Here is a 25,295-nt window from a genome sequence, read left to right on the forward strand (position 1 = left end):
CTGGTCAGTCCCGCCCCTTTGGGACCACTTGAAAGTGCGTGGTGGGTGGGTTGGAGGGTGCTCGGTTGTCATGGTGATGGAAGGGCCCTTCTGACCTTTTGAGGACAGGGGCCTGGTGTGGTAGACATCCTGCACTGCTTGGGAGAGTCATGCACAGTCAAAAACTGTCCCGAGTCCACACATCACCACTGGAAAGTTCTAGAACATTTTCATCACTCCCTGTCCCTGGCAATCACTAATCTATTTTCTGTGCATCTGACTATTTTGGAAACTTCATGTAGATGGAGTCATACAGTCTGTGGTCTTTCGCATCTGCCTTCTCAGCTGGTGTTTTCAGGTTCTCTTTGTGCTGCTGGTATGCATCCTCAGTACCTAGTTCCCTTGTAGGGGAGAATGAGATTTCACTGGAGGGATATACCACCGTTGGTTATCCATTCAAAAGATGATGGACGTTTGCGTCGTTTCTACTTTCTGGCTATTACGAATAATGCTGTTGTGAGCTTGCATATATAAGTTATCATAGGGACATGTTTTTCATTTCTCTTGGGTATATACCAAGGAGTGAAATTTCTGGATCATGTGGTAACACTGTGTTTAAGTTTTTGAGGAACTGCCAAACATTCCCATGTGGCTGCACCATTTTACTTTCCTCCCAGTGACGTAGGAGGGGTCTGATTTCTTACATCCTTGCCAACACTTGTTATTATCTGTCATTTTGATTCTAGCCACCCCAGTGACTGTGAACTGGTTATGTCTTCTTAAACACAAACAAGCGAACAAAACAGAATTAAGAAAGAAGACTTTAGAAGGGAGGTGTTGGCTAAATGAAAAGGCCCTCATTAGCTCCAGTAAGTGGATTTTACCTTCAGACTTTGACCCTTTCTGTGGCAAACAGTATTTTTGTTTCCCGAAACACCAGGTTGGTTCCGTTGACTTTAGTTCTCTTCCATAAACATTTATTGAGCACACTGCATGTCCCAGACCCCGAGATACAAAGATGAATGAGGCAGGTCCCTGCCTTTTGGATGCTTACAACCTAACCGGGAAAGGAGATGAGGTCATAGTGTTGGGTAGAATGTACTTAAGTGCCATCTAAAGGTACAAAGGAGGGACAGTGGAGGGACAGTCCCCCTGGGTTGGTGGGTGGGTTTAACACGACCCCTCACCCACAGAAAGTAATCCCTCAGATTAACCAAAGAGATGAGGTATGGCTTGAGTACTTCCTACTTTAAAATGTGAAAGGACCTTACTTTCCAAACAACTGGTGTGAGGATTCACAGTTGACAGCCTTTTTGAGGAGGCTCGGGCAGGTGAGCAGATGGCCGAGGGGGGTGGCTGGCCGCAGCAGGTCTGGCCCCTCACAGTGCCCCCAGGGGGTCAGTGGTGTCCAGCAGCTGGTCTTCGGGATCCTGGAAAAGAGAGGTCTCTGAAACACTGGGCACAGGCCCTCCTGCTTGTTGGATCTTTCTAGGCTGAGCATTCCTTCTGGTCCCTGCTCTGAGGCCTTGAAGGGGTTCAAAACACGCTACCAAAATATGGCCCCTTGGCAGTTTAAATATCTTAAACTGAAGGAATTTTTGGAAAAAAATACCAGCAGAAGAAGGATGGTCACTGTGAACTTCCCCCACCTTGCTTCTCATCCTTTAAACAGGTCATAAAACCCTCCCTGCACCAGGAGGAAAGAAGATGCTGATCACCAGAGACAAGAATTTGGAGCCAGAAAATCTGTACAAACAACCTGGTTAAACTCCGTATCTTCCCACTTGCTTCACCGTGTACTCCCCACAAGCCCAAACCTCTGTCTTGTCCGTTCTGCACAGATGTGTCGTTTCTTTGTATAAAAGATAGAAAAGCTTCCTGCTCTGGTCACTTCAGGTCTTCATTCTCTCGTGAGGACTCCCAGGTACATGCAGACTTGCCGTAAAGTTTATACGCTTTTTTCATGTGAATCTATCAGATTACTTTTCAGATCCAGCCAGGGATCCTAAGACAGTGGAGGAAAACTTCTTTTCCAAGAGCCTAAAACAGTTCTCCGAGTGCCCTGTCAACATGTGTGTGGGAAGAGTGTCTGCTCATGCTGCTGTCTTGTGTGAGGAGGCAGGATGGTAGGGTGGTTCTGGGGGTGGTTGCCGCTGCTTGAAGCTTATGGCCCCTGGACAGGGGGGTTCCATTCTGGTGTTTTTCCCTCATCTTTATAAAGGGCCATAATAATATTTTCCTCACAGGGAAGTACAAGGCTTAAATTGGATACTGCATTAAGGAAGGTACGCACACCCTGCCAAAGGTGGCTCTTAGTATGATTACAAAAAACTGCTTCCAGATTAAACTGGCTCTTGGGTATTTGTGAGTCCAATCAGAAGCCATACTCTGGAGGCAGCACCCAAACTTGGTGCTGTCTGGAGCTCTGATTGGCCCCCGAAGTGCTGTTAATTTGCATACGGGATGTGTTCCGGATGTCTGGATTGCTACAAATATTGTTCAGGCGCCCCACCTTCAATATAAAAGTCAGGAGAATGGAGGACGTCCCTCCCAGGGGGCAGCCTCAGATTTCTGTTCCTGGAACATCTCTGCCACCTGGTCTGAAGAGAAGGGTTCATCTGACTCCTGCATTTGGGACACACTGTCTCCTGCCTCAGGAGAACCTTTCATGCGTGGTGCTGACAGAGCCCTCGGAAGAGGACAGACAGCTGAGAAGGTGTGAAGAGCACGGAATGAGATGGGTAACACCCCCTTCCCGCTGCACCAGCTTTTTACATGAGGTTGATTTCAACATAACCGTGCTTCCAGACATGAACTACTAGGTAAGAAATGCACAGCCGAACTTACCCTTTCAGTTTGGGTGGGGAAACTTCTACATGGGTTTGATGAGAAAAACAAAGTAGGTTAGGATCTAGGTTATTTTGCAGTCTATTGCAAAGATATTAGTTCTGCTACCATGGGCGCTGAGAACACAAGACATTTACGTTTGGTTCATTGCAGAAGAACAAAAACGTCTGTTGCACTATATGAGCTGAAAAATGGTGCAATAAAGTATTTCAGTAATGTTTCAGTGCCAACTTGCCAGAATGCAACAGCCATAATAGAGTTTTGCAGGGAGAATAGCATATGTGCAAGCATCAATCAATCACGGCAGCTCTCTGGCTTGGGTTACCTTTTTTTTTTTTTTTTTTTTTTTAAGATTTTTATTTATTTAAGAGAGAGCTGTGTGTGTATGTGAGAGAGAGCAGGAACTGGGTGAAGGGCAGGCTGTGCACTGAGCAGGGATCCTGATGCGGGGCTCGATCCTGAGACTCTGGGGTCATGACCATGAGCCAAAGGTAGACACTCAACTGCCTGAGCCACCCAGGAGCCCCTTTGGCTCCTTCTTCATGAGGGTTCTAGACCAACAGCCCAGATTCAGGTGATTTCCTTGGCCCTGAGCAATGCTGTCAGCTCAGTCTCCTGAGGTACACACTAGCTATCAATTTTTCTTACCTCCCTATAAAAGGAAGAATTAAGTTTTATTCCAGCTGCTCAGTGCTGACCTGGTAGTAGGCCATGGGCAGGGGTACCTTCCACATTCCGTGTGAATGGGGTACCTTGCTGTGGGCTCCCCCCTGGGATGAAGTCAGTGGAGCCCCACCCAGGCTCAGGGATCACTAACTACAAACAAATGGTTATTTCCTGGAACATCAGAGCAGACCATGTCCCTCTAGATAGCAAAGACCTGATCAAAGTGAGATAGGGAAACCGAAGGACTCCATAAAAAGCTGCTTTTGCTCCTTTTCCTACTTCCACTCTCGCTAGGACGTGCACCCCCACCCCACCTTACACATGCCTCCTAATGCAAAGAGTGCACGTCTTCCTTGGAAGAGACAAGGAGTTAATGATTTCTCTAGAACAGATAACATCTAAGGAAGGACCAGGTGAGAATGACAGGACTAAGTTACCATATGCGCACTCCAGGCCACCAGCAGCTAGACATCTCCAGGCCAGGGGCCCCTGGCTCCAAGGACTAACAGTTGGGCCCTGGTCTTTGTTCTAACCAGTTCTGGGATGCCTGAGGGGGCATATACACCAGACCCAGAACAAAGACAAGACTCGTGCTCCTTTCATTTCCTTTCCCTGTGTCTCAGCACTCCCATCTGTATCTGCCCTCTCTGCATCTTCAGTAAACTCTGCTCTCTCTTCCTGCTGGCTCGAATTTGATTTCCATCCTAGGAGAAGCCACTGATCTTTTTGGTGGGTCCTGTGGGACCCCCTCTGGATCCTTGGACCTGGCCTGCTGTCATTAAAAGGAACATAGTTCCAAAGGCAAGAAGCAGCTCTGACAATGGGCAGAAAAATTGTGGCAACCATGTAAAATGAAAGTTTATTTAAAAAAAAATTTTTTAAGTAGGTATAGATCCATGCTCAATGTGGGGCTTGAACTCATGGCCCTGGGATGAAGAACTGCATGCTCTACCAACTGAGCCAGCCAGAGACCCCCAACAATGGAAATACGTTTAAAGCATAACATAAGGGGGAAAAAAAAAACAACGCTTTTTAAGGCCTGAGTCTGTCTTTGCACTGGCTACCTCATAAATGTTTGTGACAGAATGCAGCCCCACATTTCTTCGTGTGACAAATCACTTCTCACCTGGTCATGAGGTTGGGGGTGATCAGCCTCTATTACCTCTAATTATTGGAAATCTCACCCCAAGGAACCCAGGGACACTCAACAGCCACCTGGCTTCAGTCAGCTTGTAATACTGGCTTTTAGGCTTATTGCCCGGAGACACATTCTAGAAATGTGCCTTTCTTGGTGCAAAGCTTTCCAGTTGGATTTGCTGGAAGACCTCAGTCTCCTGCACCCCACCTGCATCTGTTCCTGGGTGAAGAGGCAGACTCACCATGAAGTGGTCACAGGAAGGTTCTGGGGGAGCAGAGGGGGTGCTCTCATACAAGGGGTTTGGTATATTCTCAGGCTGCTGCTTGCCAAGAGCCGCGACATCAATATCCTCCTCCGACTGCTCCAAAAGACAAGAGCAAGCACAGGCTGACAGGATGTCCCCAGGGCAGGAGTGACTCATTCAAGTTGTCAGGTAAAGCAAGCTGTGCCCACCCCTCTTAAGTGCTGGGCTCAAGGACTTCATACGTCCATCCAAGCATGACTGCCGCCCAAATCTGCACACAGGTGTTTCCACCCCCCTCCCCCTCCCGCCAGGAAGCGTCCTCATGCTCATGCCCATGCCCACAGGACCCAATCCCACACAGGTAACTGCTCTTCTGACTCCCATCACCCTGGAGTGGCTTTGCCTGTCCTTGAACTTAATATGAAAGGACTCCTACAGCGTGCACACTGTTGGTAAAGATGCTGGAGCCTGTAAATTGGCAGGTGCTCTGCTAGGAGGGAATGGCCTCCTTCCAGAGGAGCTGCATCTAGGGGAGGCAGCTGGAGGAGAGGCTGGGCTGGCGGGGGCAGAAAGCACAGAATGGGGGGTGTTTCGCTACTGTGCTGTGGCCGCATCCCATCCCCGGGGGTCTCCCCTGCTCAGCTGAGACCTACTGACCTACATGCGGGCTCAGCAGTTCAAATGGGACGACCTTTGAGGCTGGCTGCAGAGTGAGGCCCGACCACGCAGGTCCTCGACCCTCTCCACCCCCAGAGTCAGTCAGCCTTGAAGCTCTCGCCAAGCAGAGCAGGTGCCTGTCTCCTGAACCCTCCGAGGGGAGGGTTCTGGGCCCCTGGTGAATGTGCCTCCAAGCCCAGCCCCTGGCTCCTGTGTGAGCTCTGTGAGGCAGCTGGTCAGGGACTGGGTCCAAAGAGGGATCTCCCCCATCACCATGTTCCCATGCCTCTCTTACCTCAAAATGCTGGAAGCCAGCTGTTCGCCGGTTTAGCCGGAAGTAAGAATATGCAGCCAATGCAGCAGCTCCAAAGACCAGGGCTGTGGCGAAGAATATCCCTGTTCCCACACCCGTGTGGACAGAAGCCTGCACAGAGAAAGAGGAGGGGGTGATACTCAAACCTGGGGCCTTGCCAAGCAGGAGCGCTTTCTGGAGCCCACCCTACTCTTGCTGGCCCGAGGCATCTTGGGCCAGTTGGGATAAAAGGAAGGATAAGATAGGTAACATGTAGTTAGCCCTACCTACTACTGGGGTCTAAGCCCCTTCCATGACAATCCAGTTAAACCTATAATAGCCCCAAGAAATAGGGACATGTATTAATGTTTCCGTTTTTATGTGGCCCAGAGAGGGTAAGTGCTTTGCTCAATATCACAGAGCCAGTGAGGAGTAGAGGTAGGTGGACTCTGAAGTCAGCCTGACTTTGGAGCTGGTGCACTTAACCATTATGCTATGGAAATTTCCAGAAGCCAACTGGGCTCACCCTTCCCTCATACATTTAGAAAGCAGAATACTAACAATACCAAAAAACCCACCCTCCTATAGCCTGCCATACTGTGTACTGTTCTAATTATTTTATATTTATTGACTCATAATCCTCCCAAGAATCCAAGGGGTCGGCATTATGACCCCCCCCTTTTGCAGATGAAAAAATGGGGCTCAGAGACTTGTCCAAGTTGCACAACAATGAAGTAGAGGGGACAAACCAGAGCTCAGGATTTCTTACTCCCCTCCCAGTGGCTTCTCTATTGGCCCATTCACTCAACAAATATCAGCAGTGGTGGGTGTTGCGTTGCTAAGGCACCAGAGCAGGGGTGGGGTGAACCAGGGCCTCACATCTCTGAGGCCAGCTGCTGCGGTTGTGGATATGGGAGGCTCCTCCCATCTCCAGAGGACAGGAGACAAAGCTTCTAGCTACAGTTTGCCTCTTGGGGAGTGGACAAGTGGAACTTGGACCCACCCCCCCTCCCCCAGGAGCCCTGGATACTCACCACTGGAGCAGGGGGTGCTTTTAAAGGCCTGGAAATGACATGAATGATCCCATTGGAGGCAAAAATGTCCCACTGCAGAATGGCCCTTCCATCGACAAACCTGGTCTCCTGGGGAAATGAGAGGGGGCTGGTGGAGATCTGTGGCCATCTGCCTCTTTTCCCCATGTGGGCAACCCCTCGATGGAAGGAAGTTGCTCAATTTCTCCCAGGTCCTGCAGTCCAGGGGTCGGGCCTATTGTTACCAACAGGCAGCACAGGACTTCTGCTCCCATCTTGACAGCACAGAACACCTTAGTTGCCCTTGGCCACAAGGCAGATTGAAGAGGTACAAGGAACCCAAGGGGCCATTCTGTCCTACCAACTTGTCTACCAGATGAGAGTTCAGAGGGAAAATGGCTTGTCCAGGATCACCCATATAGCAAATGGCCAACCCTAAGCCTCTGGACTTTGGATCCACTGCTCTGAACATCCCACTGAGCTGTTAGAGAATGGATCTCATCCCCTGCTAATCAGAGCATGATCTACTGTCTTGTGGTTGTGGGCATTACCTGAGAGTTCATTAGAAATGTGGAACCTGAGGCCCCCATACTCCACCTGCTGAAGTATGATCTGTATTTCAACAAAACTCTAGCTGATTCAAATGCATGTTAAAATTTGAGAAACCCTGGTCTAAACCACTGATCTTCAATAGAAGAAATCATTGATCAGGTAAATATTAAAAAATAATACTCATTTGGCACTTGTTACCAATCATGCACTAGTCTCACATGCCATAAGCACAGAGTCACTGAATTTTCACAAGTGCCTATGATTCTATGTCATGGTCACCACGGCTACCACCGGCATCAGCATCATGACCATCACTATCATCATCCTCATGATCATCGTCAGTATCACTATGACTGCCATCACCAATAGCATCACTGCCACTGTCACTGTGAAACAGAGGCAGAGGACCAGAAAGCTTTAAACATGGTTTCATGTCAAGTTCCTCATCCATCATTACCAGTTTCCAGGGCTGGAGGTCACCAGTGGTTTACTCCCCAAGGGGTAGGGGTTGCCTAACAGCATGGTGTACTACAGTGTGCACCTAATACCATCCCCTGACTACAGGTTTAACATTTACTTTCACATTATAATAGTTGTCATCTATTAAGCACCTACTGTATGCTAAGAGTTTTGAATATATTCTCTCCAGTTCTGCCAGTAAGTCCAGAAGATTTTTCATACCGGTTGTTGCTGGTCCTGGCTGGAGGTGATGAGCAGCTGGCTTCCCAGCTTAGTCTGCAGGACGGTACCATTGACAAGGTCATTGTAAAAGAAGATGCTGACATTGGCGAGGTGGTGCTCAATGTCTCGCCCAGACAGTGTCTGAGAAGAAAGGAGAAAAACAAGAATGGTCTATAGAAGCCAGGCAATTTTATTTTAAATAAAAGAAAAAAAAAAAGCACTTTTCATGGCCTTCTGTGTCCATTTGGAGAGAAGGAATGTCAAGCTTCCCTCAGGGGCACCTCTAGCTAGCTTGTGGCATTGAGAGTCATCTTCGTGAAGGGTGGGTCTTGAGTGGGTAACTGTGGGCAGAGGTCCCACTCCTCTCAGCCCCCAGATAGGACAGGGCTGGGGGCTGCCAGAGCCTGTGGTCAGCCACCTGTGTGGAATTGCCATCTCTTCACGCGTCTGGATGTGAGGACGGCTAGTGTGGTGGGCTGACCGCATCTGGGGCTCTGCTTCTCCATCCCTCCTGCATTCGTGCCCTTTGCCATGTAACTCTGAGTGCTTCCCGCTCTGACTTGGGGCTCAGCCACATGACCTGTTGGCCCAGGGGACTGTTAGCCAATGTGACCAAATGGGGGCTTGTTCCCAATTACCACTGGCTTCCAGTGCCATGAGAACGTGTCTGGGCTAGTGTGCTAGAAGATGGGAGGCCTCTGTCGGCGGACGGCCAGGCCATCACAGACCCGTGAGCAGCCCTGGCCAGGACCACGACGGCCAGCTGATCTGCAGATGTGTGAACTGAGTACCTGTGTAGCCACTGAGTTTTGGGGTGATTTGTGGTGACAGATAACGGATCCTGTCGAAGCACTAGTCTAAAGCACAAACAGTAGGCCCCCGCCTCACCTCGTTCTCCCCCAGCCCACTGTTGTGTGGCACAAAGAGGGTACTGCGGATCGACAGGTCCGTCAGGTGGTTCCGAAATGCCTGGCCTCTGGCTGAGCGGTTGGAATAGGCCAGCACCTCCTGGGGAGAGGAAAGAGTGGTCAGCTCTGGTGTGCAAGGGTTGGGGGTGGCGAGAGGACCTCGTGGAAGGGGTCATGGGGCACCACCCATCTGGGAATGTTCCTGATGCTGGCCCCACCTCCGGCTGCCACTCACAGGCTGTTTCTTCTGACTGCCTCCTGGGAGAGTTTTAGGAGCACTTTTCTTTCCTGAACGAACCCTATGGTCCAAAGTACAGCCGCATCACAGAATCAAGACCATTTTTAACGTGGCTGCCTGCACAGTCCTTTGAAATCTAAGTCAAATCTTGAGCCTCCTCTTGTCTTGCAATGGCCTGTACGTCACTCAGAGGAAAACCAGAGGCCTTACAAGGAATGGCCCGTGAGGCCCAGACCACCTGGACCCTGTTGCTCCGCTGCCCCTGAGCCCAGCTGGCCTCTCTCTCCCTCACTCGGCTGCAGCCTCACTGGCTTCCTTGCCATTCTTCACACTCGTGTGGCCACTCTTGCCTTTCATCCTCCTGCTGGCGTGTATTCTCGCCCCACATCTACACAGCTAACTCCCTGGCCTCTGTTCACTCTTTCCTAGGGTGTCTTCTTCTCACCAAGGCCATCCCTTATCACCCTGCAAATTGGGAACCCTGTGGTGGTACCCCCTCTCTCCCTACTCAACCCTTCCCCTCCTTCCCCGCCCCCCCCAGCATATATAATCACCTCCTAGCATTCACTACTGTGTACTTACTTATTCTGCTTATTATTTGGTGTGTCTGTTTTTTTCACTGATATATGTCAAGCATGTAGTAGGTGCTCAATGAATACTTGCTGGAACAGTTTAGGAAACCTCACTTACCCAGTTCGACTTTGTCATTGTGCGGACAGGGCCACTGAAGCCCAGAGAAGTTAATTAATCTGCTCAGGGGCACACAGCCAGTGGGTCTTGTTCTGACACTGTTTTTTCCTGCAGTGCTGTTGCAAGCCAAACTCCCGCAAGCAGAAACACCGGTTTGAGTGTTTACCTTCAGTGTGTTTACGGTAACCCTGAATTTTAGAACAGTTAGATGGATGCTTTCAGTCTGCGGATAAAGACTCACCATTTGGGAGCCTTTGGTTTAACTTCTGCTCTGATCCTGCAAGCCCTATACTTATGCCCAGTCCCCTCTCCTTGGCTGTGCCCTTGACCTTGGTAAGCCTCAGTGTCTTTATCTACAAAATGGGGATAATAGCAGAAGTGACCTCATAAGGTCACATGAGAATTTATTCCTAGTAACAAGTGTTTATTGAGCACCTACTATATGCCAGTGACAAGGCAGGGAAAATCCTGTCCCTTAGGGAGCTTACATTCTGTGGGCTGAGTTATAAGTGCTCTGAAGGGCTTCATGCATGCACAGTGCAAAGGAAATTATTCTTGACCTAGTTATTATTATTAGCTGCAGTCTGATGCCATGTTGAAAACTGTCTGATCACCAAGCTGGCCCAGCTAACTGTGCTCCACCTGGTCCGTAAAGACCAAAGAGCTTCTCGTTCCTGCAGATCAGACTCTTAGGCTGCTCTGGATGCAAAACGAGATGCTACTACTAGCCAGCCCCAGTGTGGCTGTTTCTGCATATGGGCCACAGGTCTAAGTGCTTTCATTACCACAATGGTGCTGGGAGGCTGGGGGTATCATCCTCTCCATTTTACTGGGAAACTGAGGCCCAGATAGGGAAGTAACTTGTCGAAGGTGGTGCAACAGGTGGCAAAACCCAGCTTCGAATTCAGGCAGTGTGAGCCGGCGCCCATGATCTTACCCATGACTGGGAGCCTGGGGCTTCTTTCAAGGACTTGCCTCTGGAATCGCTGCCTTGAGGCAAGTGCTCCTTCCCCAAGGCAGAACCAAGCAGATGGGGTGCAGGGTACGTACCGTGAGGAAGTTCGTCAGTGAAGGGAAAGACATCAGGACTTGCAACAGATTGCCGCTGCACGAGAAGCCATCTCCCACGTAGCCCGCCTTGCAAGTGCAGTTCACATCTGGAAGGCAGGGGCACACATGGTCCCACTCTGGTGGCGGGGGGGCTGGACTGCTCCAGCTCACCCTTGGAGGGTGGCTGGTCAGGCTGAGGATTGATCAGCAGTGTGGGTCCTGGAATCTGAAGCGTAGCTGGGGTCATTACCTTTCATCCGATAGCAGAAGACATCCCACATTTCACTCTTGTTGTTTCTTTGTCCGTAGTCTATTATTCCAACAACGCCAGAGCCACAGTTCTGGGAGGCATAGGCTGTGGGGTAGGCCACCCGCCCACTTTCCAGCCAGCCTGCTGAACAGAGGTGGTACTTGGCCTGTAGGGACACAGACACAGCCATGGATCAGCTACAATTTCATATTCAGTGTGGGCTCCTTTAGTTCATGTCTGATTCTCACATCAGACTGTAAACTCCATGAGTCAGGGTTATGGCTCATTTTGCCTACTGTACCACTGTGCCTGGAACATAGTACCTGTTCATTAAATTTTTCTTGGTTGATTCATTGAACAGATGAACATGGTACCATTTTTTTCTTTCAATGCCCAAGTCCTTCACACTCATGTCTTTTCTCTCTGCTCTCGAATTAAATTTACTCTCAGGCTTCTACTCCTGGATGCAAATTCTTGTGCTTATGCATTTCTAGAACTCAAATTTATCATCACCATCTTCACCATCACCATCATCACCATCATCATCATCATAATCCCCATCACTATCATCACCACCACCATCATCATCATCACCATCATCCCCACGATCATTACTGTTATCACTGTCATCACCATCACCATAATATATAATATATAATCACTATCATCACCATTATCATCATCATCACTATTATCACTATGAACATCACCATCATCACCATGACCATCATTATCACCATGATCACCACTATCATCACCATCACTGTCACCACCATCATCACCATCATCATCATAATAACTTATTGAGAGCTTACTCTAGACCAGGTTCTGTTGTAAGGACTTTCCCTGTGTCAGAACTTTTAACCCTCATACCTACAAGATGGAAACTTAAAAAAAAAAAAATCCCCATCATATAATTGACAAAACTGAGGCAAAGGGGAGTTAAGTAACTTGCTCAAAGTCATACACCAGCAAGCAGTTGAGATTCAAACCCGAGCAGTCCACTCCAGAGCTCTTAATGTTAAAAACTGAGTGTACCAGTCACTATAGTGCCTATTACCTTTAGTCCTATACAAACATGCCAAGTAGGACAGAAGTTTCCATGGCCTCATCAAGGCCACAAAATTGGCAAGCAGGAGAGCAAAAATTCAGACCCTCCAATATGCTGGGGCCTGGCATCAGAGGTTTTGTTCCTTGGTGAAAACATGCCAGGTCTGAAGGAAGTCAGAGACTGGATGGTGAGGGAGGTTGGAGGAGCGGCCTTAGAATCATACTGTGTAGGTAGTCACCTCCTCTACACCTGCTGAGCTGGTAACTAGCCGGTAACTCCAAGGCGCTGGCCTTTCCAAATAGGCAGGGCTCCTGGTTTTGGGGGCCAAGAGAGTAGCCTTTGTTAGAGCTCCATCTCCTACCTGGTTGCTGTCAAGAGCTGGGGCAATCCCCATTTATGACCTTCACATCCCTGCCAGACATTTCAGAGACCCTCAGATATTTTGTGGGTTCAGGGAGTTCCTAGGCCTCTGGCAATGGATCTCTTTGTGGTTTTCAGCTGTGGGGCATGAACTCCCAGTCTGTGCTTCTGCCTTGGCAGTTGAATGTCATGGTAGAGAACAGACTTTTGGGGTAAGGACTACATTTGAATACTGGATCTTCCACCTCTTATCTGGGTGACCCTGGGCACATTACTTAACCTTTCAGAGCCTCAGTTGCCCCCTCTGTAAAATGGGAATAGTGACGCCTACTTCCGGGGGTGTTATAAGGATGGACAGGGTTATCAACAAAGCACTTGCACGACGCCTGACACACAGTACATGCCCGACGGATGTGATGAATTGATACCATTGCTCCAGGAGCACCCTCCTCCCCCTCCAAGAAGGCAGCAGCCCAGGTCTCCCTTGTGTTAAGAAGAGGCTGCACCCCATCCCCTGCAGACCCTTCCTGCGTGGGGCTGACTAACTGGGGACCACCTTTTGGGCATAGGAGAGCTGGTTGTAGGTTGCCATGCTTGCCGCCTCGTTGGCACAGGCCTCTTTGGCTTTGTCAAAGGTCAGCTTGTACTGGCCCAGCGGGGAGCGGAGATGGAACACTCCGACGGTGGTATCTAGAAAGGAAAAGACAGCAATCGTCCAGGTCAGCCCGCCTGGTTGGCAGGGCTCCCAGCAAAGGACTGGCAAAGCAGAAGGCAAGCTGTATTCCAGGGTCCTCGGACAGCCACTTCCCTTCAAGGTAGATTGAAGCACATCACTTAAAATATTTATTTCTTTTCTCAGTACAAATACATCACGTTATTGTAGAAATTTGGGCAATCCATCAAAGTAAGAGAAGAATACAAATCCCCTTAAACCTTACTCCCTGGAAATAATCATTACACCAGGGCTAAGATTTTGGCATACTTCCCTTAAAGAATTTTTATTTTCTTTTTTGGTAACTTACTTTGACATAATTTCATACTCTTTTTTTTTTTTTTTTTTATTTTTTTTTTTTAAAGATTTTATTTATTTATTTGACAGACAGATCACAAGTAGGCAGAGAGGCAGGCAGAGAGAGAAGGGAGGAAGCAGGCTCCCCACTGAGCAGAGAGCCCAATGCGGGGCTCGATCCCAGGACGCCAGGATCATGACCTGAGCCGAAGGCAGTGGCTTTAACCCACTGAGCCACCCAGGCGCCCCAATTTCATACTCTTCTTGACTTTTTACCTCTTCCTTTACACGTCATATACAGTACAAATGTGGCAACATCCTGCATGTAGAGTTTTTAGAAATCTTTTTTTAAAAAGATTTTATTTATTTATTTGACAGAGAGAGAGGTCACAAGTAGGCAGAGAGGCAGGCAGAGAGAGACAGGGAAGCAGGCTCCCCGCTGAGCAGAGAGCCCGATGTGGGGCTCAATCCCAGGACCCCAAGATCATGACCTAGGCCAAAGGCAGAGGCTTTAACTCACTGAGCCACCCAGGTGCCCCTAGAAATCTTTTTTAAAACTTAACATTGATCACAGCTTTGTAGTAAAGCTTGAAATCAGGTAACGTGATGCCACCAGTTTTATTTTTGTTTTTCAACATTTCCTTAGCAATTTGGGGTCTCTTCTGATTCCATACGAATTTTAGTATTATTTGCTCCAGCTCTTTGAAAAATACTGGTGGAATTTTGATTGGAATGGCATTAAAAGTATAGATTGCTCTGGGCAGTATAGACATTTTAACGATGTTTATTCTTCCCATCCAAGAGCATGGAATGGTCTTCCATCTTTTTGTGTCTTCTTCAATTTCTTTTAGGAGTGTTCTGTAGTTCCTCGAGTACAGATCTTTAACCTCTTTGGTTAGGTTTATTCCGAGGTATCTTATGGCATAAAAACAGACACATGGACCAGTGGAACAGAGTAGAGAGCCCAGATATGGACCCTCAACTCTATGGTCAAATAATCTTTGACAAAACAGGAAAAAATATCCAGTGGAAAAAAGACAGTCTCTTTAATAAATGGTGCTGGGAAAACTGGACAGCTATATGTAGAAGAATGAAACTTGACCATTCTCTTACACCGTACACAAAGATAAACTCGAAATGGATAAAAGACCTCAACGTGAGACAGGAATCCATCAGAATCCTCGAGGAGAACATAGGGAGTAACCTCTTTGATATCAGCCACAGCAACTTCTTTCAAGATATGTCTCCAAAGGCGAAGGAAACAAAGGCAAAGATGAACTTCTGGGACTTCATCAAGATAAAAAGCTTCTGCACAGCAAAAGAAACAGTCATCAAAACAAAGAGGCAACCCACGGAATGGGAGAAGATATTTGCAAATGACAGTACAGATAAAAGGTTGATATCCAGGATCTATAAAGAACTCCTCAAACTCAACACACACAAAACAGATAATCATATTAAAAAATGGGCAGAAGATATGAACAGACACTTCTCCAAGGAAGACATACAAATGGCTACCAGACACATGAAAAAATGTTCATCATCACTAGCCATCAGGGAGATTCAAATCAAAACCACATTGAGATACCACCTTACACCAGTTAGAATGGCCAAAATTAGCAAGACAGGAAACAACGTGTGTTGGAGAGGATGTGGAGAAAGGGGAACCCTCTTACACTGTTGGTGGGAATGCAAAGTGGTGCAGCCACTTTGGAGAACAGTGTGGAGATTTCTCAGGAAATTAAAAATAGATCTTCCCTATGACCCTGCAATTGCACTGCTGGGTATTTACCCCAAAGATACAGATGTAGTGAAAAGAAGGGCCATCTGTACCCCAATGTTTATAGCAGCAATGGCCACGGTCGCCAAACTGTGGAAAGAACCAAGATGCCCTTCAACGGATGAATGGATAAGGAAGATGTGGTCCATATACACTATGGAGTATTATGCCTCCATCAGAAAGGACGAATACCCAACTTTTGTAGCAACATGGACAGGACTGGAAGAGATTATGCTGAGTGAAATAAGTCAAACAGAGAAAGTCAAGTATCATATGGTTTCACTTATTGGTGGAGCATAACAAATAATATAGAGGACAAGGGTAGATGGAGAGAAGGGAGTTGAGGGAAATTGGAAGGGGAGGTGAACCATGAGAGACTATGGACTCTGAAAAACAACCTGAGGGTTTTGAAGGGGCGGGGGTGGGAGGGTGGGGGAACCAGGTGGTGGGTATTAGGGAGGGCACAGATTGCATGGAGCACTGGGTGTGGTGAAAAAACAATGAATACTGTTACGCTGAAAATAAATAAAAAATTAAAAAAAAAAACTTAACATTGAATCATGATTATTTCCCCATATTATAAATTTTCTCTAGCAACAGGGTTTCCCCCTCAATACTTATAATTGAATAAGTTTTGTGAACTTTATAGCTGTGACAAAATACTTTAAAGAGAGTCTTTGTGGGGTGCCTGGGTGGTTCAGTGGGTTAAGGCCTCTGCCTTCAGCTCTGGTCATGATCTCAGGGTCCTGGGATTGAGCCCCACATCGGGCTCTCTGCTCAGCGGGGAACCTGTTTCCCTTCCTCTCTCTCTGCCTGCCTCTCTGCCTACTTGTGATCTCTCTCTCCGTCAATTAAATAAATAAAAATCTAAAAAAAAAAAAAATAAAGAGAGTCTTTGCCAAGGACTCTATGTTTTCTGATCGCCACTCTGCCCTTAAAAAAGTTTTCTAGCCATTTCTCTCCTAAGAGACTGAAAGATTTATCAGTTTTTCCTGGCTGAAATCTTTTTTAGCCAGACAATTAAATGCAGAGACCAGAAATAGTTCAATAAGCGAGTTACATTTTTACATTGTCAACTTCATTACCAAATGCCACTTAAAAGGTCACTATCTACATCAGAAAGAGTTAAGTTCAAGGTCTTTCTTTGACCATAGTCCGGCAGAACATTCCACAGGTTGTATGATCCTGTCAGCCCTATCTGAATTGCAGACACTTCCCAGCGTAACAGTCTGGGGAAGGATGGATAGATGTTTTTCCATGTTGCTAAGGCAACGTGATTCTTAATAGGGCATCTGAGTGGACATGTAACAGTGCATTTGATCATCCTTGGCTGTTAGATATGTGTTATCTGTAATCTTTTATGATACAAAGTAATGCTGGGATGGTACGTTTATCTTTATTCCCTTCTTAGATTGTGTGTCTATTGGATGCGTTTCTTGAAATGGAGCTACCAAGTCTCAGCGTGAATTATTTTAAGGCTCTCGGCACACGTTGTCCAACTGGCTGCCATGAAGTCTGCACCAGTTTGCCCTCCTCTGGGAGGAAGAGTAGGCACTTCCTCCCGAGTGTGGCATGGCTCTCTAACCATGCCCACAGGGAAAGCTGGGGTCTTATCCCAAAACCATTCTGTCCTCCTAAGGGTAACTACTCAGTTTCAACAGCGGGTGGGTCCAATTCTGATGCCCAGTCACTTAGTAACACTCCCGTCACTTTCTTGGCACTCATGAGATAGAAGAGAAAAGCCCCCTGGAAAAGAAGAGCCGAATAGATTTCCACCTGTGAGTCAGCTGTGGGAACAGCAGGGCTGGCTGAGTGGACCGTGCCCTGAAGAAAAAAGCCAAGCACTTTCTTGACTTCACTCTTTGAGGCAAAGACTCGCAGATCAACGTCCCTGGTTCCAGCTGCTCATTTCGGCACCCATCCTAAATAGCAACTGCTTAGAGAATCCTTCTGCTTGGTAGCCTCACCTCGAACATAGAATGTCCCCAACCAAGCTCTCAAATGTTGCACCATGTTCCCTCCCATCTGCTTGAACCCAACCACCACTGGGTTTGCTCTCTTGAGATAGAAACCTTATGTGGCTTACTTATCTTCACCTTCTCTGGCCATAGAGGTACCTTGAGCTCACCCTTCTTCCTAGTTGAGACCCTGTTACCTTGAGGTCATTGCCTTGACATCTTTTGAGTCTCCACCATAGTCCCAGGCCTCTGTTAAGCTTCTCTGATGATTCCCTCTCTCATCTTACCTAGAGATCTTTCCCAGCTCTGACAATTCTTCAAAATAACTTTTTTACACTGGTAAATATACATAACATCCAATTTACTTTTTCGACCATCTTAAGGGTACAATTCAGTGGTATTAAGTAGATTTACAATGTTATACTACCATCACCACTATCCATTTCTCGAATGTTTCCATCATTCCAAACAGAAACGTGGTCACCATCAAATTGTGACTCTCTATCCCCCTCTCTGCAGCCCCTGGTAACCTCTACTCTACTTTCTGTCTCTATGAATTTGCTTGTCATAGATCCCTTGCATATGTCCATAATATTTATCCTGTGGTGTCTGGTTTATTTCACGTGACATGGTTTCAAGTTGCATTCATGTTATAGCACATGCCAGAATTTCCTTCCTTTTCCAGGACCAGATTATATCACACCATATGGATAAGCTACAGTGTGTTTATCCATTCATTTGTTGATGGGCTCTAGGGTTGTTTCCACCTTTTGGTTTAACATGGGCATACACATATCTGTTTGAGTCCCTGCTTTCAGTTTTCTTCTATTCTTGCTCTCTCTTAGTTCAGTTGAACCATCAGCACGAGATGAACTGCTATCTTCTGTTCTGTGACTTGCCTTTCCTTGTCTTATCAATTTCAAAAATGTCTTCAGCTACACTGGGAATCCCCTTGTAAGGAGACAATGTCATATATCCTGTGTATTTTCCTTGCTTACATTTCTTCTATCTCATCCTCGAAAGGGATCTGAAACATCTTAGAATTTGGCCCATGTTATGGACTGCATGTTTGTGTCCCCCCAGATTCATGAGTTGAAATTCCCAATGTGTTGGTATTAGGTAGTGGGGCCATTGGGAGGTAATCAGGTTATGAGGGGAAAGCCCTCTTGCATGGGGTGAGTGTGTGTGTGTGTGTGTGTGTGTGTGTGTGTGTTTAAAGTAATCTCTACACTCAACATGGGGCACAAACAGCCCCGAGATCAAGAGTGGCACGTTCCACTGACTGAGCCAGCCGGGTGTCCCAGGTTAGTGCCCTTATAAAAGGGACCCCAGAGAGCTTCCTAACCCTTCTACCATATGAGGACATACGAAGACAACGGTCAGAACCTGGAAGAGGGCCCTCCCTAGAAGCTGGCCATGCCGGCACCCTGATCATAGCCTTCCAGGCTCCAGAATGGTGAGAAACACATTTCTGTTGTTTTTAAGCCACTCAGTCGATAGCAGCAGTCCGAACGGATTAAGACAGTATGTATCAGGTGTTAATTCAGTAGTTACTATTGAGATATGTAAAAACTGTCTCACTAGAATTACCATGTCTCTAAAACAACCCTGTCCTAGTCAGAGACATCCAATAAATCTTGATTGGCTATAACATGTAATACCCTGAATTGCTCTCTGAACCACTGTCATCCCTCCCTCTGAACCACTGCTGTTCCTCCCCCTGAACCACTGCTGTCCCTCTGGCTCAGAATGACCTTGCTGGGTCCTTGTGGATTTCCTCCTTGAGGCTTCAAGATCACCTGCACCTGTGCACTTCGCATTTGGCTTTCTACTTTGTTGTGTGTTGTGATTCCTAGTTTTAGGATACTCGTGGGTTTATTACAGGCCATTCAGATCAGCCTCGGAAGAGAACGCCACACATGCTGATCAATGTGTATTATCAAAACAACTGCTCAGAAGCTGCATCTGCACGTGGCAGGTGCTTCCTCTGTTATTTAAACCCTGAACTACGCTCCTTAGATTCAATTCCAACCAATGGTTGCTAAGCAACTTGGGGAAAGCCTGTTTCAGGAAAATTCACATTGGATGACCTTTGAGCTCCCTCCTGGTTCTAAGGCTCCCAGTCGAGATGAATTATTCTAGTCCTCTGCTACCAAAGCCCGCTACCTCCTGGGCACTGGGTCCTGGGCAATGCTTGGGTTGTTTGGCCTGGCTTTTAATTCTGTTCCCCTTTGCTCTTGGGCAAATCCCTTCCCCAGGCCAGAAGGCCAGTGACCCCTAGCCACACTCACCTTGGAAGTGGAGGTCGGCACAGTCAGCATCGGCGTGGCACTGCCCGTTATCCTGCAAACATCGGTCTATGGGCAGCTGCTCTGGCTCACAGTCTGTTCCATCTCCCACATAATGACTTTTACATTCGCACTTGTGCTTGCCCTGTGGGGAGAGCCGAAGAGATGAGAAGCCCCTTTCCTAGGACTCCAGGACCCTGATGTGCTCTGTAGGTCCTCATCCAGCACAGGAGATGCTCGGAAGCACCAGGAAAATGCTTCGCTTATAAATAGTGGCAATTAAGTCATTGCCATGTCTCATGTTTGTACAGACTCATGAGGAAATGTCACCTCAGCTCAAATGTTGCTTCCTTGGAGACAGCGTCCCTGACCTGTTAAATAAAACAACCCTCCCCATCCCTTCTATCACGTTGGCCCAATTCATACTCAGCCTGACTCTTGGTCAGGTGCTTGGTACTTTCTGAAAGTATCTCGTGCACCTGTTTCTGCCCAGAGCATTGGCCCCTCCCCCCTCACATTGCATTGCTACATCCCCGGCTCTGACAACAGCACATGGCAGGTGCCTGATGACCACTTGCCCAATCAATGAATGACCTCACTTAATCCCTGAATAATTCTATGAGGGCTGCATTATTAGACTCACCTGGCAAATAAGGAAACAGAGACTGGGAGAAATCAAGTAGCCGGCTCTGGGCCACGGAGTGTAAGTGGGGGAGCTAAGACTCAGAGAGTGACTCTGAGTCCTAAGTTCACACTTAGGACCACAGTGGACATTATCTTCTACCAACTTCCCTTCCCAACAGATAAACCCGGCACCAGGGCACTGATCCCATTCTAAAAAGGCTTGAGTGGGTGTCCAAACCTGCACTTTCCTCCCACTTTTCACTGACATTTTGTTTTAATAAACTTTTTACTTTGGATAATTCTAGATTCCGAGGAGAGCTGCCAAGATAGCCGAAAGAGTTGCCATATATGCTTCACCGTGTTCCCTTACGTTACCTCATCATAGTATCTTTGTCAAAACTAAGAAATGGGGGCACACCTGGGTGCCTCAGTTGATTACGTGTCTGCCTTCGACTCAGGTCATGATCCTGGGGCCCTGGAATTGAGTCCCATATCGGCTCCCTGCTCAGTGGAGAGTCTTCTTCTCCCTCTCCTCTCCCTCTACCCCATGCCCCATTCTCGTGCTCTTTCTCGCTCAAAAAAAAAAAAAAAAAAAAGAGAAAAACCCCAGTAAGAAATGAACGGTGGCACATTACTATGAACTAAACAATAGATTTTATGTAGATTTCACCGGTTTTCCTCCTCATGTCTCTTTTCTGCTTAGGATGCCACTTGGCATTCGGTCTGCAGACTTGACAGGACGTCGAGTATGCCGGGAAGGAAGCTGAGGAGGAGGCCGAACGGCGGGCAGAGTGAAGCGAGGCTGAGCAAGACGCAGAACCGCTCCCAGGTTTCCCGGGGGCAAGAGAGACTCACCGGGCCGGTCATCTTGCAGGTGGCATGCTCGTGACACCCACCGTCGAGGCCGTCGGCACAGGGGTCTATCTCCGTGCAGCTGCGACCGTCCCCCTTGTAGCCTTTCAGACAGCTGCAGGACACCTTTGTGCCCTTCTGGGAACACCTGGCCACCTTCGCGCAGCCCCCGTTGTTCTGTTTGCAGAAATCCACAACTGCGCGAGCAGAAGCGAGAGGGCTCCCTGAACCACGGTTTGTGGAATGTGAGCTTCAGACGGGGGTTATGGGTCACCCCGGGATCAGGGGCATTGGGAAGGAAATGGGCCCCAGCAGGTTGGGGTCTTCTTTCCCCACTCCCGATAGCCCCTGGGCTAGCCTCTGGGGACACTGGAATCCTGTGGCTGATAGCCTCCGAGACCAGGCCTGATGACCTCTGTGCACCTTGCGACCTCCTTTGTCACATACCTCTAGGCTCCACTTTGCTAGTTTTCTGAATGAGTTTGAGTTTTTAGTGTTGGGACAGGTGTGTGTGTGTGTGTGTGTGTGTGTGTGCGGAGTTACTGTACTCTTGAGTACTTCATGAGATGATCATCGTTAACCTCACTCCACAGATGAACACACTGAAACCCAGAGAGTTTAACTCTCTTACCCCTGGTGATAATGTGGTGGGGCAGGGACTTAAACCCTACTTGGTTTGACGCCCAACGCTCATACTTTCCCCACTGTGTTGTGCTACCCATTGGGAACTTTGTTTTCACAATCTCCCAAATTTCAACCCAATACTAGATGAGCTCTAGCCTCAGGAGCAGCTAGAAAGCTACCTGATTTCTCCTGCCTGGCTTTTGCCTGGAGTCATGGCAGCCACTTGAAATTTTGAGAGAATAAACATGAGGACGAAAGGCCTCATCCTAAGAACAGTAGAGTGGAAAGACAGAAGAACCTGGGTCTTTGATGCCATCGTGATAAGTGGCCCATTTCTGGACTGCCTTGTGGCAGACTACAAAACAGCAGGTATAACAAGAGCTAATTTCTGTAAAGAAACTATGTATCTTTATTGACATATTTATGCATGAAAGAAGTTAGAAAGTACATGTGGCATAGGCTGGTAGGTTTCTCCCAATATCTCTTGTCTCCTTTTTCTATAGTAAGAGATTTTTAGTTGGGCTCATGGTTGCCTAAATGAAGACTACATTTCCCAGGCTCCTTTGCAACTAGGTATGACAGGTGATGGGGCTCCAGCAATGTCATGGGAACAGACAAAATTTTTACAGACTTCTAGGTGCATCCTTAAAGGGAAGGAGGTTTGCCTCCTTCTTCGCCTTGCCCATCCTGCTGCCTGGGATGTGCTGGATGACCATCTCAGGCCAGGGAAGTGAATGATGGCAGAGCAACAAGATAGAAAGAGTCTGGGTTCCTAGATGTCCTTTCAGAATTATGTTAGTTTTGGATGGCTCCATTCAAACTACTATATGAGATAAAAATAAACATCTAAACATTTGCCTTGTTTTTGCCACTGTCCCTTTGGGTCTCTGCATGGCTGAACCTATGTCTTAACTACTAAAGACAGACATGACAATGGTCAGAGTGATTCTCACCAAATGATGAAAGTAACTGCTAGTTTTTTTAGTACTGTAAGGTATTTTCTGAAATTTTTTTGAAGGCTAGATTCCCTGTAAAGTTACAAAAACACTGTACAATAAGGTGCATCATTCTGAGTGTGCAAAGCGATTTCAGAACAATGACCTGGATGGTGAGCAGGTCATGCATGAGCATGCATAAGCAATTAGGATACTGAATCACAGAGAAGGTCGGTATTGGGAAAATGACCCAGGCAGGAATGGAAGGGTCAGGATGAAGTCCAGGCACTGTGACCAGTTTCACTCTGCTCCTGCCCCACCCTATTTCACACACACACCAACAGGACCTACCTGTGCACGTGATTCCGTCCCCTTCATAATTCAGGTTACACTCACATGTGTTGTTCTCCTTACAGGTGGCGTGAGCAGAACAAGAAGGTGTGCACACAGGGGGCAGGGCTGCAAACAAGGAGGTCACCGTTCATCCTGTGCCTGTGGTGTGAGGACTCGGGGCGCACCGAGACTCGCTGTCTGGCCTGTCCCCGTGTTTCAGAAGTACCCCCTTCCAGTAGGAGGATAGGGTGATTTGCCAAGTTTCCTCCCAGCCTGGAGATTCTGAGATTCCAGAATTACTCTGTAGTATTAACACTTTAACCCTACAATGTTATTCAGATTAAACTATAATATGTCACTTCTGTGGGCAATCAGTTAAAACCTTATACCTCAACAATGATAAATTCAGCAGATTTGCTCTTTGGCCCTACAGGCATAGGGTCCAGAAGGAGATGATTGGATTGGAGGAGGAATTCCATGGGCTTCTGAGGGCACTGCTCAGCTTGGGGGAAGTCTGGAGCTCTGGTGAGTGAATGGGGCAACTGTGTCAACCGGCAGCGCAGAGCCATGGGGTGGTCAGGGGAGGAGGGGAGGTGCGGGAACAGAAGCTCAGGGATTCTGGAATTGCGGTTTGTTTAAGTCCATAGGGAGAACTTAATCATGCCCTCCGGCCCCCAGTGGTTCACGTGATAATTCAACCTTCACTTCTCAGACCTTCCACCAGAACTCAGGGCTCAGGGTATACGGGGGCACCTCAGAAAACTGGCCGCTCAGGAAGGATCTAGATTGTGATGATGAGGATCATGATTGACAATGATAATGGCAGCTCTCATTAGTGTCTGCACACGTGGGGCCCTTTATAACCACCATCTCCGACCCTCACAGCCCCTCCCCCACAAAGGGTTGATCAGGCCCTTCCTTTTGCGGGTGAGTGCACGGAGGCCCGGACCGGGTGGGTTATCCCAGGCCATTCACCTAGTAACTAGCAGAACTGGGGGTCAGATCCCGGACTCCACAGAACCATGCATTTTCTGTGAAACCACTCTGTGTCTGTTGGCACATGTGTGCACCCGGGACCGTGATTCTGCGGGACCATTCCTGCCTAACCCTGTATTGTCTGCCCAAGGTGGGTCCTGTGATGCACGGGACTGTGTGCTGGTTTCATGGGTTTGAGTTAAATCTTTTCAGCCAGTTTTCCCTCTAGTCCCCAAACCTCCTGAGGCCTGGGGCCCTGTATCCAAACCATCTTTTCCTTGTGGAAAAGGAAACACCCGTTTTGTTGGTTTTTTCAGGTGTCGCGAAGGCCCCTAACCTCAGCTGGAGGTTTTGGGAGGCTGCTCGGTCAGCAGACAGCTGACCACTCCCGGGACACACCTGTCTGAGTGTCGCAGAAGCGGCCAGTCCACCCCGTTTCGCAGAAGCACTGCCCTGAGCCCATGGGGCCGTCATCACACTGTCCGTGGGCCGAGCAGCCACAAGCTGTAAAACAAATTGGAGGGGGATCGGAAATCAGTGATCGGGGATGGAAATCCTATCAGCCAGCTCACTGGCCACCTGTTGGCTGTGTTGTCAGTGTGGGAGGATCATGCTTATGTCATCATTTCCATTCATTCATTCGAAGGAACATAGTCCATGGCTATCATGGGGCCAACACGACTAGGCAATGAGCTTACAGTGAAAACCATAAAACATAAGGTTCCTGCTCTCATGGGGCTTACAGTCCAGGAGAAACTGGCTTTTCAACATGTAATTATAAAGACAGTGAGTATTATAAACACAGAAGTAGAGGGTATCATAGGGTATGTAGCAGAATAGAAAGAGGAGAGAACCTTATAGGATCTCCTAACAGATAATCTATTTAACAGAGAAATCTTCAAGATACGTACCACGTCTTTCTCTTCTTGCCACCTTGAGCACTATACCCCTTCCCCAAGGCACCACCGGCTCCCACCTGGATTGTTGTCTTCAGTTCCCCAGAGGTGGCCCTGCTTCTGCTGTGGCTTTCCTACAGTAGGTTCTCCTTGGGGCAGCTGCAGCAATCCTTTCTAATCTGCTCAGCGCATTCCTCCATTCATAGTCCCCTACTGGCCACCCACTACACTTAGAATAGATGAAGGGCTATTTCTGCCAGGAAGCCCTTATGCTTCCTGGTCTCTGGTGGCCTTCAGATTTCATTTCCTTCCTCTCTCCCTCTTTGCCCACTCTGCTCAGCCACCACCAGTGCATGCCACACCCACTTTTGCCTCAGGACCTTTGCA

The 25,295-nt window shown here is 47.9% G+C and overlaps 1 protein-coding gene across 1 annotated transcript in view; it reads right to left on the bottom strand.

The window, feature by feature from the left end:
* Positions 1-937: 937 nt before the first annotated feature.
* Positions 938-25,295, bottom strand: part of STAB2 (stabilin 2) — a gene marked incomplete at its 5' end in the record, with an annotated part of 166,400 nt that continues 142,042 nt past the window's right edge. Inside the window, 13 exons of the mRNA XM_080811181.1 lie at positions 938-1,409; positions 4,872-4,988; positions 5,827-5,955; positions 6,858-6,965; positions 8,088-8,228; positions 8,976-9,095; positions 10,974-11,080; positions 11,224-11,389; positions 13,191-13,324; positions 19,673-19,814; positions 21,149-21,342; positions 23,056-23,163; positions 24,412-24,516. Coding sequence (XP_080667307.1) covers positions 1,359-1,409; positions 4,872-4,988; positions 5,827-5,955; positions 6,858-6,965; positions 8,088-8,228; positions 8,976-9,095; positions 10,974-11,080; positions 11,224-11,389; positions 13,191-13,324; positions 19,673-19,814; positions 21,149-21,342; positions 23,056-23,163; positions 24,412-24,516 — 1,622 coding nt within the window. The 3' untranslated portion in view covers positions 938-1,358. The remainder of the gene's footprint in view (positions 1,410-4,871; positions 4,989-5,826; positions 5,956-6,857; positions 6,966-8,087; positions 8,229-8,975; positions 9,096-10,973; positions 11,081-11,223; positions 11,390-13,190; positions 13,325-19,672; positions 19,815-21,148; positions 21,343-23,055; positions 23,164-24,411; positions 24,517-25,295) is intronic.

Source organism: Martes martes, assembly GCF_963455335.1.
Source record: "Martes martes genome assembly, chromosome: 8".
Lineage (NCBI taxonomy): Eukaryota > Metazoa > Chordata > Mammalia > Carnivora > Mustelidae > Martes > Martes martes.